The following is a 15,947-nucleotide window of genomic DNA, read 5'->3' as shown; positions in this document are numbered from 1 at the left end:
GGAATTAGTGAGGTACCAGGCATTGAAAAATCTGTTGAAAAAAGATTTCACACACATTAACTATGGCAAGTCAATGGATCAGGATTTCCTTAAACTGGATCCCATGCCCTTCCAAATGATTCTACAACAATTTTAATGGTATTAAGAGGGAAATGCCTGTTTTACAGGAAACAAAGAGCATAAGGCATTTGTAAATGCACATACAGTAATTCAATCAAAGTTAAGCATATTTACATCCTATTTATTTCACTGGAAATGAGTCAACTATGTCCTTAATAGTCCCATTTAAGTCAATGGTATTTAAATATGCCTATGTTTGGCTGGATTGTCAATAAAGTGTCAACATGTTTTTGATGCCACTGAGTTCTATTGCCATCTGATACTTCTTTAATTTGTAATGCAAATATAGTTTATCAAAGCTGCTTCATAGTTAAACAAGTTGTCAGTCAGCACCCTTCAATTCATATGATTTTTGTTGGGTGTTATATAGGCTAGGATCCATGGAATCATGATTTTAGTTTTGTGAGCCCAAGGGTACTTTAGATTAGTTTTCTTGAGCAGCAACTCAACAAGCTTTGCTTTTAAAATGGAGGTTTCAGGAACTATATATGATATGGCATGGATGTCACCTATTAAAGGGTGGGAAGTTTAAATTCCATTGAGCTAGTGCAAACCCTTTCTATGAGCCTAAGTAGTTCTTTGAAACTCGAGCTGTTTTGACAGAGCTGCACTGGTGCTGTGTCCCCCAAAAACCCTGCACTTTCGGTCCTCCGGTGTTGCGCTGAGTAATCCCCATGTCAAGGAGTGAGCACAGGGTTTATGCCCCCCATCCCTCCCTGGCTTTCCCCCTTATCCCATGTAAAATACAAAAGGTTCCTCTTAGAAAGAAAAAACCTTTCTCCCCATGCCGAAGGCAAAGAGGGGCATTCCAGAGGCCATTTGGCTTGCCGGCCTACCCCTTCCACTGGTTTTTCGCGACCAACAGGAGGTTGCCTTCCATCTGGGAATACCCCAGGAGTGGCTCCAAGCAACAGTCCATGGGTTCTGGGTAGCTTGTTAATCATGGCTACAAGAACCCTCCCTAGGTTCACATGAAACAGCAAACTGCTCCATCAAAGGGAATTATGCAAATACCTACACACCACATGTCCGGCATGCGCAGCAGGGGAAATGGCTTGTTTCCTCCTCCGTGATTGTAGCTTAATTCCCCCTCCATGACTGTATGAACCTGGTTTCTGTAAACTATCCCTGATGTAATGAGGGCTCATCTACACCAAGCAGGATATTCCACCATGAAAGTGGTATGAAAACGGTATATAAAAGGCAGGAGCCACACTACTGCTTTATACTGATATTGAAGTGCACTGCAGGATCTACACTACTACTTTACAGTGGTAATGAAGTACACTGATAACTGGTGGGGCTCATGACACAACTACACCAAGCAGGACATAACATGATGAAAGTGGTATGAAAGCAGTATACGGTATGTGTCATGGGCCCCAACAGTTGACAGTGCACTTCAATACCACTATAAAGCAGTAGTGTGGCTCCTGCATTTTATATACCATTTTCATAGTGGAATATCTTCTTGGTGTAGATGAGCCCACAGAGTACTTTGAATTGACTTTGTCTTGAATGGACAGCTTTACAAAAGACCTCCTCCTGGTAAAATGAAAACTGCAGGAACAGCTGCCTGATGTTTTGGGACACTTTTTAGGGGCATGGCTATGAGAAATGTCATGATGATTGCTTGCACTTCAGAATTTAGCATTACACTATTGGATAGGTATTTTGCTTATCTCCAGTGATATCATGAGCATTATGCCACAGTTTGAGGTGGGTACTACAGAACAACAGTAGTAGTCAATTAAGTTCACCCAATATACTGCAATTTCGTTTCAAAGGATACTACCTGAGGTGCTGCAAAATGTCCTAAGGTGGCAGCTTGGCAGGGAGTGTGTAAAACCACATGTGCACTGCATGGCACCTTAGTGTTCATGAATAACTACTGATATACATGCACACTGAAGGAAAGATACATCCACCCACCACCCAGATGCTTAACTTTTCAAGATCCCAGGCAGGGAGCTAAATCCTGAAGACTACTATTAGATAAAATAGTGACAAGTTTGCTAGGACCAGTTACAGTCCTCTCCCTGGTAAGGTCTCTCCAACAAAGGAAAGGCTTTCTTCAATACTGAAACTGTGGTTATGGAAAATCCTCCATAAAAAGTTTTGCCCCACACCTATGCTGCAATCTTTTCAGTACCGAGCAAAAATACTCTTATATACGAAAGCAGTTTAATTTCTTGAAATTTTAGTTTTAATAAATTTTATCCATTTTATTATTGTATTTATACTGCAATACTATTGGTTGTGCACTGAAATCCCATATGCAATGAGGAGTGATATAAAATGTTTAAAATAAGTAAATAGATACTTTGTTCTACAGTAAGCTTTTGGGGCATTCACTCTATTTTTATCTTGACTTTCCTTTAGCAACTAGCCCTTTTCATTTTGATTTTACACATTACTAACCATCTTCTCATCTCCCCATCACCAATATCTAACATGTTTCTTCTTTACATCCTTCAAGAGGTGTCTCAAAGTGCATATTTCCTGCTTGACCTTTTCCTTTTGTGAAGTAACAACTTTAATAAATTAGTAACTTCCTTCCTTTTCTATAGATGTTTCTCCTTCCATTGCTTTTCTTTCCTATTGGTCTTCTGTCTTGTCTCATTGTAAGACTTCTATGAAGGAACATTGTTTAATCTTATGTATAGTTCTTAGTCCAGTTTAAGAAAAGTATGTTTAATATATTATTTCTGATCAGTGGCCATTACCAAAAAGATTTCAAAATTTTGACACAATATCATAGCTCTGGTGCCCCTCTAGAGGCAAGTGGCTACCAGGAGGAGGACCTTCTCTGCTGTGGCACCCCGGCTGTGGAATGAGCTCCCTAAGGAGGTTCGCTTGGCACCTACATAATATGCTTTTAGACGCCAGGTGAAGACCTTTTTATTCTCCCAACATTTTAACAATCTATAAATTTTAAATAACATGGTTTTAAATTTGTAATTTTGCATTGCTGCTGTTTTTATCTGGTTGAGCTTTTATATTGTATTTTATATTATGGTTTTATACTGTTGTTTTATACTTTGAATAGTTTTAATTTTTGTGAACCGCCCAGAGAGCTCTGGCTATTGGGCGGTATAGAAATGTAATAAATAAATAAATAAATAAATTATGATGGAGATAATTCTCCTTTTCCACCTCCTCCCATCATTACCAATTAAGAACAGATATTAGTATAGATACATATTAATATTTAAATGTAATACATTTATAGGATAGTCTTTCCTCCAAGAATGGACAAGAATTGTGCATGCTGTTCTCTATCCAAAAAGGGAAATGATCATGTTCCAAATATATTTCATAAAATGAGTATGTACTAAAATGTACCATCTTGAACAATCAATATTTTAAAAAATTACACCATCCATCTGTATCTTCTTATAGCAATAGACCTACATTCTATTCTAAATATACATTTGAGAGAATGTGAGCGGTGATGAAAAACCCAGAATTATTTCCATTCTAAAAGCAGCAATTTTCTAATAGATATCTTAGAATGGGCTTCTGTTTCAGTTAATACAAAACTGGAAAATGTGATTATTATTTTGAAAATGAGAGTTATAGCCCCTAAAATTTGGGGAAATAGTTTAATGATTGTTACCAATATTTTCGAGAGTCTGGGTGTGGTGGATGATTTTGTGGGTGGGATAACACTAGAGAAGCCTTGGTCAGGGAAATGAGCCAGCAGGAAGGAGGGCAGGGGAGATCGCAGACGCTGCCCAATCACTGAGCATGGAAGGGTGCTAAACACACGAAATGACCTCTGTCAGGGAAAGGAAGGGAGCGAGTGAGGGTACACCTGCTGTTTGGAAAGGGAAGCAACAGAATGGCAACAAGGGGGGAACGCAATTTCAACAGCGTTTCCTGTCAGGGAGCGGAGGGAGACCCCCACAGCCACAAAGGAGCCAATCGTGGAGAAGCAGTGATGTTTCTGGAATCATGATGGCCACCAGGAAAGATTTTGGGCAGCAGTGGCTGATGGGATACCAACAGGAGGATTGAGGGGGGAAAGAGGGTGGGGGATGTGTCAATCAAACCCCACACAGTCTAACAGTCAACTCAACACTGGCCCAAATGCACACAATGGCTGACTAAAAACCTGTCGTGTGACAAGTACCCCCTAAATAGTCAACCATGAAGCTGAATTTTATCTAACGGTTGACTATTGTGTTGTCCGAACGTGCCCAGTGTGACACACAAGCACACAAATATACCACTGAATAGGATTGTGCAAGTTTTGAATTCGAAAAATTAAAAGATGGTACTTAATCTTTGAAAAACAATTTTGGACTTTAAAATTATTTTTATTACATATATACTATAAAAGAAAAGCCTGAGAGATGAGATTATAGTCAACCTTATTTAGGTACGAGAACAGCCAATATGTTGATTTTGTTTTGGAAAACTAATAAAATCTATCTTTAACTCTCACTTTCTCTCTCCATATATATGTATATATCAGCCAATACAACATAAGCCTTCAGGGTAATATAGCCAAATGATTTTTAAAAAAATTCTCGAAGAGCTCTGTGATACTGTAGAGGAAGATCAAGTTGATGTTTTGAGCATTTTTATATTCAACTGGAGCAATATTAGGCCCTTGTTTGAGCTAATACAATTTAGCAACTCTTAAGATTGGATATTAGAAATTAAAACCCGTCACATTACCATCATGTATATCAGAGTCTTACAGCATTAGCTGGCTTATTTGTGTAGTATACTATTTACTAAATAAGAACATATCAATTAACAGCACTTTTTTTTACAGATGTCACATTTTTTGTGTAAATTTCATACATCACCACAATGATGTTGCAACCACTAACAGCATAATTATCCTCTAAATATTTTTCATGCTCCTTGTTCTCTCAGATTTAGTCTGTGAGAGGGAGTCCCGATGTTTCAGTAATGACAATAATGCACATTAGAACCTGACACTGAAGACAACACAGAAAAACACAATCCCAACAGCTGAATATACATACTAAATAGCTAAGAATGTTCTATCTTTCATTATATTTATAGAAGGACCATAACAATGATGTCCTCTAACACTCTTATAAAATGAAATTCTGCTTTTTTCACACTAGATATTTGCACTTCTCATAAAGCTATCTAAAAGCTCAGTAATTGTTTTTAAACCTTCAGGAGTGAATGGATCCAGAAAAAATAGCTTACCTTTTCCATAGAAGAACTTTCTATAGTAATATGCACCAAGATCAATGTGCTCGATGATATAACGTTTTACTTTCTCCCTGTGAATTGGTTGATTCTCCCTGGGTACTTCCAGTACAGAAACACCTGCATTTGTGCAATGTGAACTTAGTGAAGACTCAAAGGAACAACTATCTCCTGAGGAAAATGATGCTGAGTTTGCCCTAGAGAGTGCAATCCGTCTGTCACCTTCCCCACCAGTTTCGTTTCTGAAATAAGGACAAGTAAGCACCAGGTCATTACTTTTCCCATCACCTTCATCAGCATCAAGGTTCTCTTTTGAATTCAGATCCTCTTTACTTCCCAAAGGAGATTCACAGCTTCCAATCTGACCTGCTACCATTGGACTTTGTGATGCAGCAGAAGCCCCAGTAGTTATATTTTTTCTTTTCCCCACATTAATTCTGGTAGCCATTGCTTCATTTATGTTAAATAGAATGCTCTGAACATCATAATGTGCAAAACACTTCTGACAATTCCAAGGATGAACATTTTTATCAAGTCTACTATCCTCTATTTCACATGAAAATTTAAGAGTTTCGTGTTCACTTTTAGCAGTTCTCAGTTTTCTAAACAGAGATGTTTCTACTGATTCTGACTTCAATCTCCATTTGAAAGATTTGTCCCGATCTCTACCAATAAGCAGGGCACTATCCATGTAGTCCAATCCAGAAATTCTGACAAATTCTCCTCTGGAAATCTGTGCAGCAGCATGAAGACTTGGAGAAATTGTGCGGTCACAGTGGAAAAATTCCGTAAATCCAAACGGCACATGTGTTTTATGTTCAAAGTTCTCCACTCTGTAGCCTCGAAGCATTGCAAAAAAATTCTCACCAGACAAACCTTGTCTGTCAATTGATGAAGTGCTTCCATATTCCCTATGAAGAGCTGCTCCTGTATTTGGGTTAACAGCATTCTGATCCAGGACATCCTCAGTGTCAATGTCACTGATTGTAACATCGCTGTTGCTTCTTTGCCTTATAGGGTGAAGCCCTCTGTGTGGAGAATGGATAAAAATATCTCCTAATGCATACTTGGTCTCTGCAAATTCCAAATCAATGTGTTCTTTTTGCTCCTCCTCATTCTGGTCACCATTTACTGACCCAACACTCTCATAACTGGTCTGAGGCCTACTTTCCCATGTAGTTTTGCTTACTTCCTTGAGACAATCTTTCTTGGGTGGCCATTCAGATACTCTGGCTCGGACTCCCATTTTAGGCATAGCTGGAGTTCCATTGGCTGGATTACTATTTTCGCCTTTGTTGGTTGCACTTAGAGAAGCAGGAGGGCCCATATTACCATTCAGAGCCTTAAATTTTCTGGCAAAGTAGTCATCAGACTGCATAATGTGTGTTGGTTCCTTGAATTTTGAAGAAGCTCTACTAGGTTTAGGCTTTTCTTCCTGTAAAGACTTCTGATCACTCATATCCAAACAATGCTAAGGGAATTCTTACCCTTATCTTCAAGACCAGTGCTGTTGGTCTAACAGTTCCATTATTTATAAAACGAGGGATAAGAGCCACAGTGTCTGTATGTACCTAAAGATATTTTAAGTTGCCATTGCAGAAGATAATTTGATAGAATTCGTTTCTTACTCTGCATTTTATAATTTCAGATGAAGAAAGAATTGGGTATCAGCTCACTTTTACTTCATATACCTGTACATAAAGAGAAAAAAGAAAACCAGTTAGCATATCTTCCATCTAAAAAGTCCCAAATATAGTCTAAATGAGATTCCAGTACTATCATCATCAGAATTGACACTTACACACAAATATCTTACGCACAAGAAATACATTAGGATTTCTGACACACATTCAAAATTATAGAAGGGTAGAGACAATTATCTTCTATTTCAGTATACTGCAATATTGTTATTTTCTCTTTGTGGTAAGCAGATTTGGTGACAATGAGTAGTCCTGAGGCAAATTTGAATATCTAGCTATTGTTTTACATTGCGTATACTAGATTCCAATGGGGAAAATATTCCTACATCCCATAGCTTAACTCACCTTAGTCCTGCAACTTATTATATTAATTGTTGAGAATCGCCAGACAACTTCGGCTATTGGGCATTATAGAAATGTAATAAATAAATATTTCACTGAATATGTCACAAAAATCATCTCCCATATGTTTCTATGTATTTGTACACCTATTGGAAATTTGCTGTTGTTCCCATTGCTAATTTTAGGGCTCCATGGGATCCACAAGGAAACCTGAAAAAGTACTTTGCTGAATTAAAGACAGTAGTTACAACGAATATAGGCTTGGACCTATATTCCAATCCAGTCAATCTGGCCAGAATTTCATAGTACAGGCTTGGCTGCTGGTCCTAGACCATAGAAAGCTGTAAAGGTGGTCCACCATGGTTGGAATAGTAAATTGCTACAATAATCATAATAAAATATGTATATACTTCTTAATGGAAAGGTTAATGTTGCCAAATCATGATGCATCCCTTCTTATGAGCAGTGGCTGTGAGTGGTGTTACAGCATGATGCTACTTCAAATGCCTCATGCTAGTGGTTGCCATGGCCAACCATTTACTCAGGCCCAAATCAGGCTTAAGGTCTAAGATATTTCCTGTTATTGCAATGACACCTCCCTAGGCTGGTTTAGGAACCTGAAAGAGCTAAGTATGGCTAGCATGATGGTACCCTCAATCTTTTGAGCTACATAGGGAGCAATCTTATACATCAGATCATTAGTCCATCTAGTTTAATATTGCCTACCCTGATTGGCAGTAGCTCTCCAGGGTTTCAGACTGGAGATGCCAGGGATTGAACCTGGGACCTTTTACATGCAAAGCATTTGCTCTACCACTGAGACATGGCTTTTCCTGTTATGGTCATGTAGTTGAAGTAGGCTGGATATTATGATTAGTCAATTTAGCAAGGAAAACCCCCTTTTCTAAACCGCAAGCCTCTCCCCCTTCCCTAGTAGATGTTTACCGTGCATGTGTGTGCGTGCATGTGCAAATGAAAATAATTTACACACTAATCTCCCTCATACAGGGCAGACCTAGGTATGCATGGATGCTATTTTAGAGGCTACCACACATCTCTTCCTCCTCTCTGCCTTGTAATACATAATCTAGGGTGACCATATGACCGGATTTGCCCGGATTTTTCTGGGTTTTTGATGACAAATCTGGGAGGGGGGAATTTTCTCCAAAGAGCAGCTCTAATGGGAATTAACAAAAATGGTTATAACTCTGTCATTTTTTAAGATAAAGACATGAAACTTGGCACAATGGTAGCTCTTAGGAAGTGCTTTAGTCAAACCAAATTTGAAACAGATCCGTTCATCCATTGATTTTTTAGGGATTTTTTTTAAAATTGAGGTTTTAAAATTATTATTTTTTAAATCATCATTTTTAAAGATAAAGAGATGAAAGTTGGCACCATGATAGCTTTTAGGTAGAGCTTTAGCCATACCAAATTTGAAACAGATCTGTTTATCCATTGATTTTTAGGATTTTTTTTAAATGTGAGGATTTAAAAAAAAATTAAAATGTTATTTTTAAAGAAAAAGAGATGAAACTTGGCACCATGATTGCTCTTAACAATGACTTTAGCTATGCCAAGTTTGAAACAGATCTGTCCATCCATTGAGTTTTAGGATTTAAAAAAAAAAGTTTGAGGTTTTAAAATTATTTTTTAAAAATAATTTTAACATGGCGACCATGTTGTCCTCCCTTTTGGTTTCCAAAATATGGTCACCCTACATAATCAAACTCTACTCTATTCCATTGACAGCTGTAGGGGAACTTGGAGCTTAATATCATCATACACTACACATTTACTACACTGAAGACTGACAGTGTTGGATACTGCCCAATTTCTCCCACCTTAATGACTTGCCATTTATATATACTACACTAGATTTAAGAATGAAAAGGTTTCTTCTCCTTTCCTAAGCAGCACTGTCACATTGTTATTTTTATAATAAAATTATCGTGCAGATTGACAGAAAATAAAAATGGAATAAACACCCCAGAATGAGTTTGTACAGTATTAGCCCACATTCACTGCATGTCAAATTGTATTAGTATGTAATACAGATCCAAGATTATCTAGCTAAATATAGAGTACTATAAATTGATTGCTCGTAAGACTTAGCTGGGAAACATACAGCTGCTGTATAATCTACACTTCAACGCCTCTCCAGACAAAACTAGCAACTGCCAAGTGCAATCAAATAATTAGCATACGCGAGAAGAAGGACTAGACCATGACATCAGTTTATCTGCTTCACTGAAAATCATTTGTTTGGAAACAAATCTAAAGCCCACTATAACCTCAGAAAGTCCAAATAAGAGGTTGCTGAAAAAGTAGCAGCAGGGAATATAGGAATGCATTTTGAAATTTTAAATCCAGAAATGAAAAGAAGCCTACTTTTCTTCTGAAATACAATATTATTATTATTATTATTATTATTATTATTATTATTTGTATCCCGCCTTTTGCCCAATACTAATAATGATCTGAAACAATACTAAAGACTTCATATACAGGAATTACTTTAAAAGCATGATCAGATGTGAAGCAATGAAACAATTCCCACTTCCTCCCAACCAGCATAGTGTCTAATAAACTTTCTCGCCTCACAATGAGCCAGACACTGGGACCAGCCAAGCCAAGACACCTGGGATAGCAAGGCCAGTCTTTGCTTTTAGGTGTCTAACAACTGCACCTCTCTGGATCTTTACCAGTCAATCAGAAGGAGTGTTTGTGCTTCATATCTTTCAACCAGACAAAAAAAAAACTTAGCAAATTTTTAACTTTAAGAGTATTTTCATTCATATAAAGAAGGAATCAGGATTCTGATCATGTAAAGTTTACACTATCATACCTCTGGTTCCTTTTTTCAGGAATGAAAATTGGTTAAATCAACAGACTTCCTCAAGCAGATGCAGTGAGAAACGTCACACCCAGTATTCCTGGTTATTCAAACTTGCTAATGATATCATTTTATTTTGAGTCCCTATACTTTTTGCAGCCTTGTATTTAAACACTAGCCTGGCAGCAAGGCAAATAATTGCAGGCAAGTAATGTAATAACAAAGCAAGTGCATGGAATTCCATTCTGCAAGTGAGTGGATTGGCAGAAGACAGGTGGAGCACTTCATGCCTCCCCTCCAACCAGCAATGAAGTCTAGTTCTATCATTCCTCTGTCAGTCCCCAGTAAGCCAGTAAATGTTTTGCAGGCTAGTAATGTTGGGGTCTTATATACAAGGCTGCTTGTCATTTTCCTTCTGTGCACTGTCTTTCTTCCTCTCTAAAGCCTCTTTGTAAAACTGTGATTAAAAAACATGGTTCATCTTTAAATGCTTTTCACACCATTTTTCAGAAAAAAAGATACTTCGTTGATGCAATCTGCAGCTCTACTCTTAATTGCCTGGAATAATCTTCAGTTTTAAACATTTCACATGAGAGATACTTTCCCACACGAGAACTTCTCCATTATTTAGCATAACAATTTGTTGTCTCTCCTACAACCCCAAACACACTATTTGTATACATGATCTGAAATATTCAGGCTTCTACAGTTTTATAGTACTGCATATGGAACACCATTTTCTATAAACTAAGGATACTATAAAGACAAACTTTTGAAATGCTCCTAGCCTTGTGATTTTGTACTGAAGTGACCAATACGCTTTTGTACCAAAGTGAGCAATAAGCACACACATTGCCCTAAGGCACTTCGGTTACTGTATGACCTGGGGTTTGTTTGAATTGCAGAGCTCTACAGAACACCACATACGACAAAAATGTAGTGAAACAAAGAAAGAGACAGAGCAGAATAGTAAAGCAAGGAGAAGTCAAAACTCCACAGAATTTGAAATATAGGCACCCTTTATTTATAACCTTTTAGACTAAGAAGAGTTACACAAGGGGAGAGCTGTCTCACAGCAAAAATAATCACCAGACTTCCACAGGAGCAACAGGGATAATTACTTTCTAGCCTTACCCTTCAAGAGGTGCAACTTAGATATTAGCAGGTCTGGCATTTCTTTTCCATCATTGCACTTAAAATTGGCAATAGCTCTGATCAGCTGTTGAAGAGAAGTGGACTGGTTTCATTCACATACACACACACACACACACACACACACACAAACACAAAAACAAACCATTTCACCATTTCCAACATAGGATCATTGTTGTCAGTGTTGCTATCAGGGTTGACTTTGGAGAAGTCTAGGGTTCCGCCCAGCAGATTCAGCAGGGGAATTTCCTAATGCAGCAGAGATTGTCCCAAGAAAATTCTATTTATTTTCTCTCTGCTGATCCAGACTTGCATAGTAGGGAAGCCTGGAACATTAATACCATTCCCCTGACATCAACACCAGCACCAAGCAACTGCTTTAGAGCCAAGGAAATTTGGATCTTTGAGCCAATAGTATATAAATTATAAACTATGCCAATCACTTCAAAATGGGTGGAGGTTGGTGGTTAGTCTGACTGGTGGGGCAGAGGATGGGTCATGAGAGACAGAACCAAGGGGGTCAGTGAACATGGAGTAGTCTTTGAATACCCAACAGTCAGCAACCCAAAACACAGAAAGGGAAAACTGGGGCACAAAAGACGGGGTGGGGAAATCACAAAGCCACACAAAAGTATTCCTTTGGGCCCACATTCTCCTGTTCCACAAACAACTCCCATTCCACAGTGAATTAAGTGATTTCAAGGTGAATGGGAGGGGAGAATCCACCCGGCCATAATAACAATTATAAAGGAAATAATAAGGTGATATCCTCAGAGCCATACAAAGAAAACAAGTTCTGAAAGCATCCAAAAAATTTATGCCTTTGTATATCCATCTCAAAGCATACACCAAAGCAGGCCTACTCAGAAGCTGCACATTACAAAATTCCAGATCATTCATTCATTACATTTCTATTATGCATCTCTCTTAAGCAATAAGTAGGACAGGATTGCTCAGGAGAAAACATGGGCAGCAAGTTCTACCTGCATCCATAGTCCTTCCCTTTTCATGTGATGATGGTGATGATGACGAAGACAACAACAACAACAACAACAACAACATCCCTTGAGAAGTCAGCAGGAACCCATTGCAAACCACATAGACACCCCCTCCCACCTCACACACACAGAAGTACACACTCATGCACCCTCCTCATTCACACCAACCCCAAGGCATTCACACACAGAGAGAGTCATACACTCACATAACAAGGCATTCACACGCAGAGTCACATCTCTCTTTAAGGTTTCAATCCTATACATCCTTAAATGGGAGCAAGTCCCAAAGAATTCAGTAATATTTATTTCGAAGTAGACCTACATAGGATTGTTTTACCTATCCCATCAACCCCACCCTCTCTCTCACACACAAACCCAAAGGGATTCACAGAGAGAGAGAGAGACAATCTCACAACAAGGCGCACACCCACCCACACACCAAGAGAGCACACAGAGAGACACACTCACACAACTAGGCATTTATACAGAGAGACACATCTGTCCCCAAACAAACAAAATTTAAACAACTTACTAGTAATGAAATTAATGACGCTATCAAACTAAAGAAGAAACCAAGAAAAAAACATGGGAAAGAAGATTTCTACTATGATTGGCCATTTTTACCTAATATCACAAAAATTGAAAATTAAGGTTCAGATCAAGAGTGCGAAGTTGCAGGGCAGGGGGGTGGGGAGGGGAGATCCACAGTATCATACAAAACCACTCCATTAGAACCATACTTTTTCGTTTCAGCAACAACTCAACAACGCACAGAGAAGGAAACTAAGACCTGGTTCACACAACACAACATGCCAAAGTATGGGTTGAGTTGTTGCTGAGTATGGGGTGATGTGTTGTGTGAACCTGATGGTGCTAACAAACCCTGGTTTGCTAACTACAAACAACCCACAAAGAGAATCCATCGTTTGTTGTTGCATTGTGAACTCTGGGTCGTTTGTGGTTAACAAACCATGATTTGTTAGCATGGCTCAGTTCGCATAACACAATAATCCATGATTCAATGACAGCCCATACTCTGGGTTGTCATATGTGAACCAGGTATAAATCCAGTGACTTTAAGTTCATAAGTGCCCATTCAGTCCAGGCAGAAATTCACACACACCACACTCAGGCCTTTGCTAGACCTACCTGGGAATCCGTGCGGGGGGAGGGGCGAGCCTGTGGTACAAGTAGCACGGGCCGTCGCTCCAATCCAGACATCAGATGCGACAGGCTGCAGGAAAGCCCCGTCGCATCCACCATTTTTGTTTGTTTGTTCGTTTAAAGGGGGCGCTGCGCAGGAACGCTCGAGAGGCAACGGTAAGTATTTTTTTTTAAAAAAAAAAAATTATGTCGCCGCTTCCCCCTGCCCCAATCTCCCCCCCTGCCCTGATGGGCACAGAGCTCCTGAGGAGCACTGTGCCCCGTCTGCCACTTTCCCCAGCTACTCACGAGTAATTGCAGTAGCCAGGAAAAGCAGCGGAATGTTCTAAATGCTTGCAGTCTCGGGCTCAGCCCGAGGCCGCAGGAAATACCAGGCTACAACTGGAGCCCATTACCCTGGGGCAAGGGAGGGTTGACCCCTGCCTGAGCCCGGGATCCCCTGTGCATAACCTGGACGCACAGGGGCGACCCCGGGGTTCACCCCGGGCTAACCCGTAGTCTAGCAAAGGCCTACGTCCGGGCAGAAAGCCAACCCCATCATCTATAATGCTGGGCTGTTCCTGATTATACTAACCAACAACAATAATCCTTTGCATTCATATAGTGCTTTTAAATGTGCAAAGTGTTTCACATACTGTACCTTAGTGCTATGCTTACAACAATTCTATAAAATGGGTCACTATTATTTCCCCCACTTTGCAGGTGGGGGCTGAGAGAGGCTTGCCTAAGACCAGCTAGTGAGTTCATGGCACAGACAATATTTAAATGGAGGACATCTTGATTCATATAGCTCAGTTTTTTTACCTAATTTCACTCTAGTTCTGGGCCCCTAGGTTTCAGTACCATATACACTTACTTGAATAAGCTCCAATGTAAAATTATAGTTTTAGTCTTACTAGCTGATATGCCCAGCGTTGCTTGGGTCCGTGAATAATGTTTATAAAATTTATTTTATATATAATAAATTTCTATGCAACTTATTCATCTTTAGGTTGGTTGTTTTTATTTTGGTTGAGTTAGTAAATTGTTTTGTTAACATAAATGGGAAATTGTGTTAATAAGAACTGTATTTTAAATTAGAGTTTCGTGATAAACTACTTTTTTGTTTTACCTGAAAAGCCTACACCTCCCATCATGCCTTGGCCAGAGCAGCCATCTAAACTTCAAAAACAATCAGGACACACAACACCCTTTTACTAGCTAAAAAAGATGCAAACCTAAAAATATGTTTTCAAAATATACCCGGCATTGCCCAGATATCTGAATAACATATAGTAGGGAAGCGGATCCACCATCTTAAAGTAACAGGCCGGTGCTGGGCCTGTGAGTTAACCTTTAAAGAAATTAAATTCATTTTCCTCCCTCTCCTACCCTCACAACAACCCTGCAAGGTAGGCCTGTCCTAGGCCCATGAGGTAACTTTAAAACAAATTAAATTGGTTTCTTCTCTCTCTCTCTCTCTCTCTCTCTCTCTCAATCCCCCTCAACGCCTGGCCAGGTCTGTCTTGAAGCTGTTGTCATGATTTTCCTTGTCCCCACAGAAAACAAAAACTATAACTCTCAGCATGCCTTTTGCCTAGAGCTGTGACTTCCTTCCCTTCTGCTCTCAATGGGGCCTAGTAACTGAGGCAGCCAACCCAGGCACTCTCCCTTCAGGCCCAGGATGGCGAGCCACTTCCAGATGATGGCTGCCACAGCCTGATAAATCTTTCTTCCCACCCAAGGCTATTGAAACAGAAGAGTGAGTGGAGGAATGACTGACAGCTGAGGCTAGAATGGAATGGTGGGCGGAGTTAGTGGCAGTTGGGGAAAGTCAGTTAGTGGGGGCAGAGTTAGGACTGAGAGATTGTGATGCCAGTACTACACCTCCCAGCATGCCCATGTCCTCTGAGAGGCGCTTTCCTCCTCTTGTGGCTGATGCTGCTCCTTGACACAGCATCGAGGAGTAGCATTGCCAAGGAGGGGAGGTAAGCGGCTGTCAGTGGACACACACAACTCCAGCCAAGTCCTGCCGGGACTGCCTCAGCCCACACTTCTCACCCACGAAGTGCTCCGTCAGGGAAAGCACCCCAGAGAGCTTCTCTGAAATGAAATTCAGCCCTCAAGCTGAAAGGTTCCCCACCCCTGGTCTATAGGGATGGCCTGGGTTTCAGAACTTGCAGGTCTGTGACCTACCTCTTCTCCCAGAAAGCCCATCAGCCAGAGGCTACTTTCATCCATTTCCCAGATCATCTGATCCTTCACAGCAACTTCTGTATGTCTGCAGCCAGGTTCAGCTCTTCACTTTGCCTTGGCTGCACATGTATCCTCTCCCTCCTCCTCCTACCTGGCTTGCCTCCCGTTGTACCTATACATATGCACAGCTCTCTGGGGTGGGGGGAGTAAAAAAACACAACACCCTACTTTTCAAGCAGGCTTTGGCAAAGCAGCCAGGAG

General features: G+C 40.0%; 1 protein-coding gene across 5 annotated transcripts in view; it reads right to left on the bottom strand.

Moving 5' to 3' along the window:
- SIPA1L2 (signal induced proliferation associated 1 like 2) overlaps positions 1-15,947 on the bottom strand; it is a 101,677-nt gene that overhangs the window by 68,074 nt on the left and 17,656 nt on the right. For all 5 annotated transcript variants that reach the window (XM_063124368.1, XM_063124370.1, XM_063124371.1 and 2 more), the window contains exon 2: positions 5,317-7,010. In XM_063124368.1, the coding sequence (XP_062980438.1) occupies positions 5,317-6,778 (1,462 nt within the window). In that variant the 5' untranslated portion in view covers positions 6,779-7,010. The remainder of the gene's footprint in view (positions 1-5,316; positions 7,011-15,947) is intronic.

Source organism: Elgaria multicarinata, chromosome 4 (assembly GCF_023053635.1).
Source record: "Elgaria multicarinata webbii isolate HBS135686 ecotype San Diego chromosome 4, rElgMul1.1.pri, whole genome shotgun sequence".
Lineage (NCBI taxonomy): Eukaryota > Metazoa > Chordata > Lepidosauria > Squamata > Anguidae > Elgaria > Elgaria multicarinata.
This window is presented reverse-complemented; position numbering and strand designations above follow the sequence as displayed.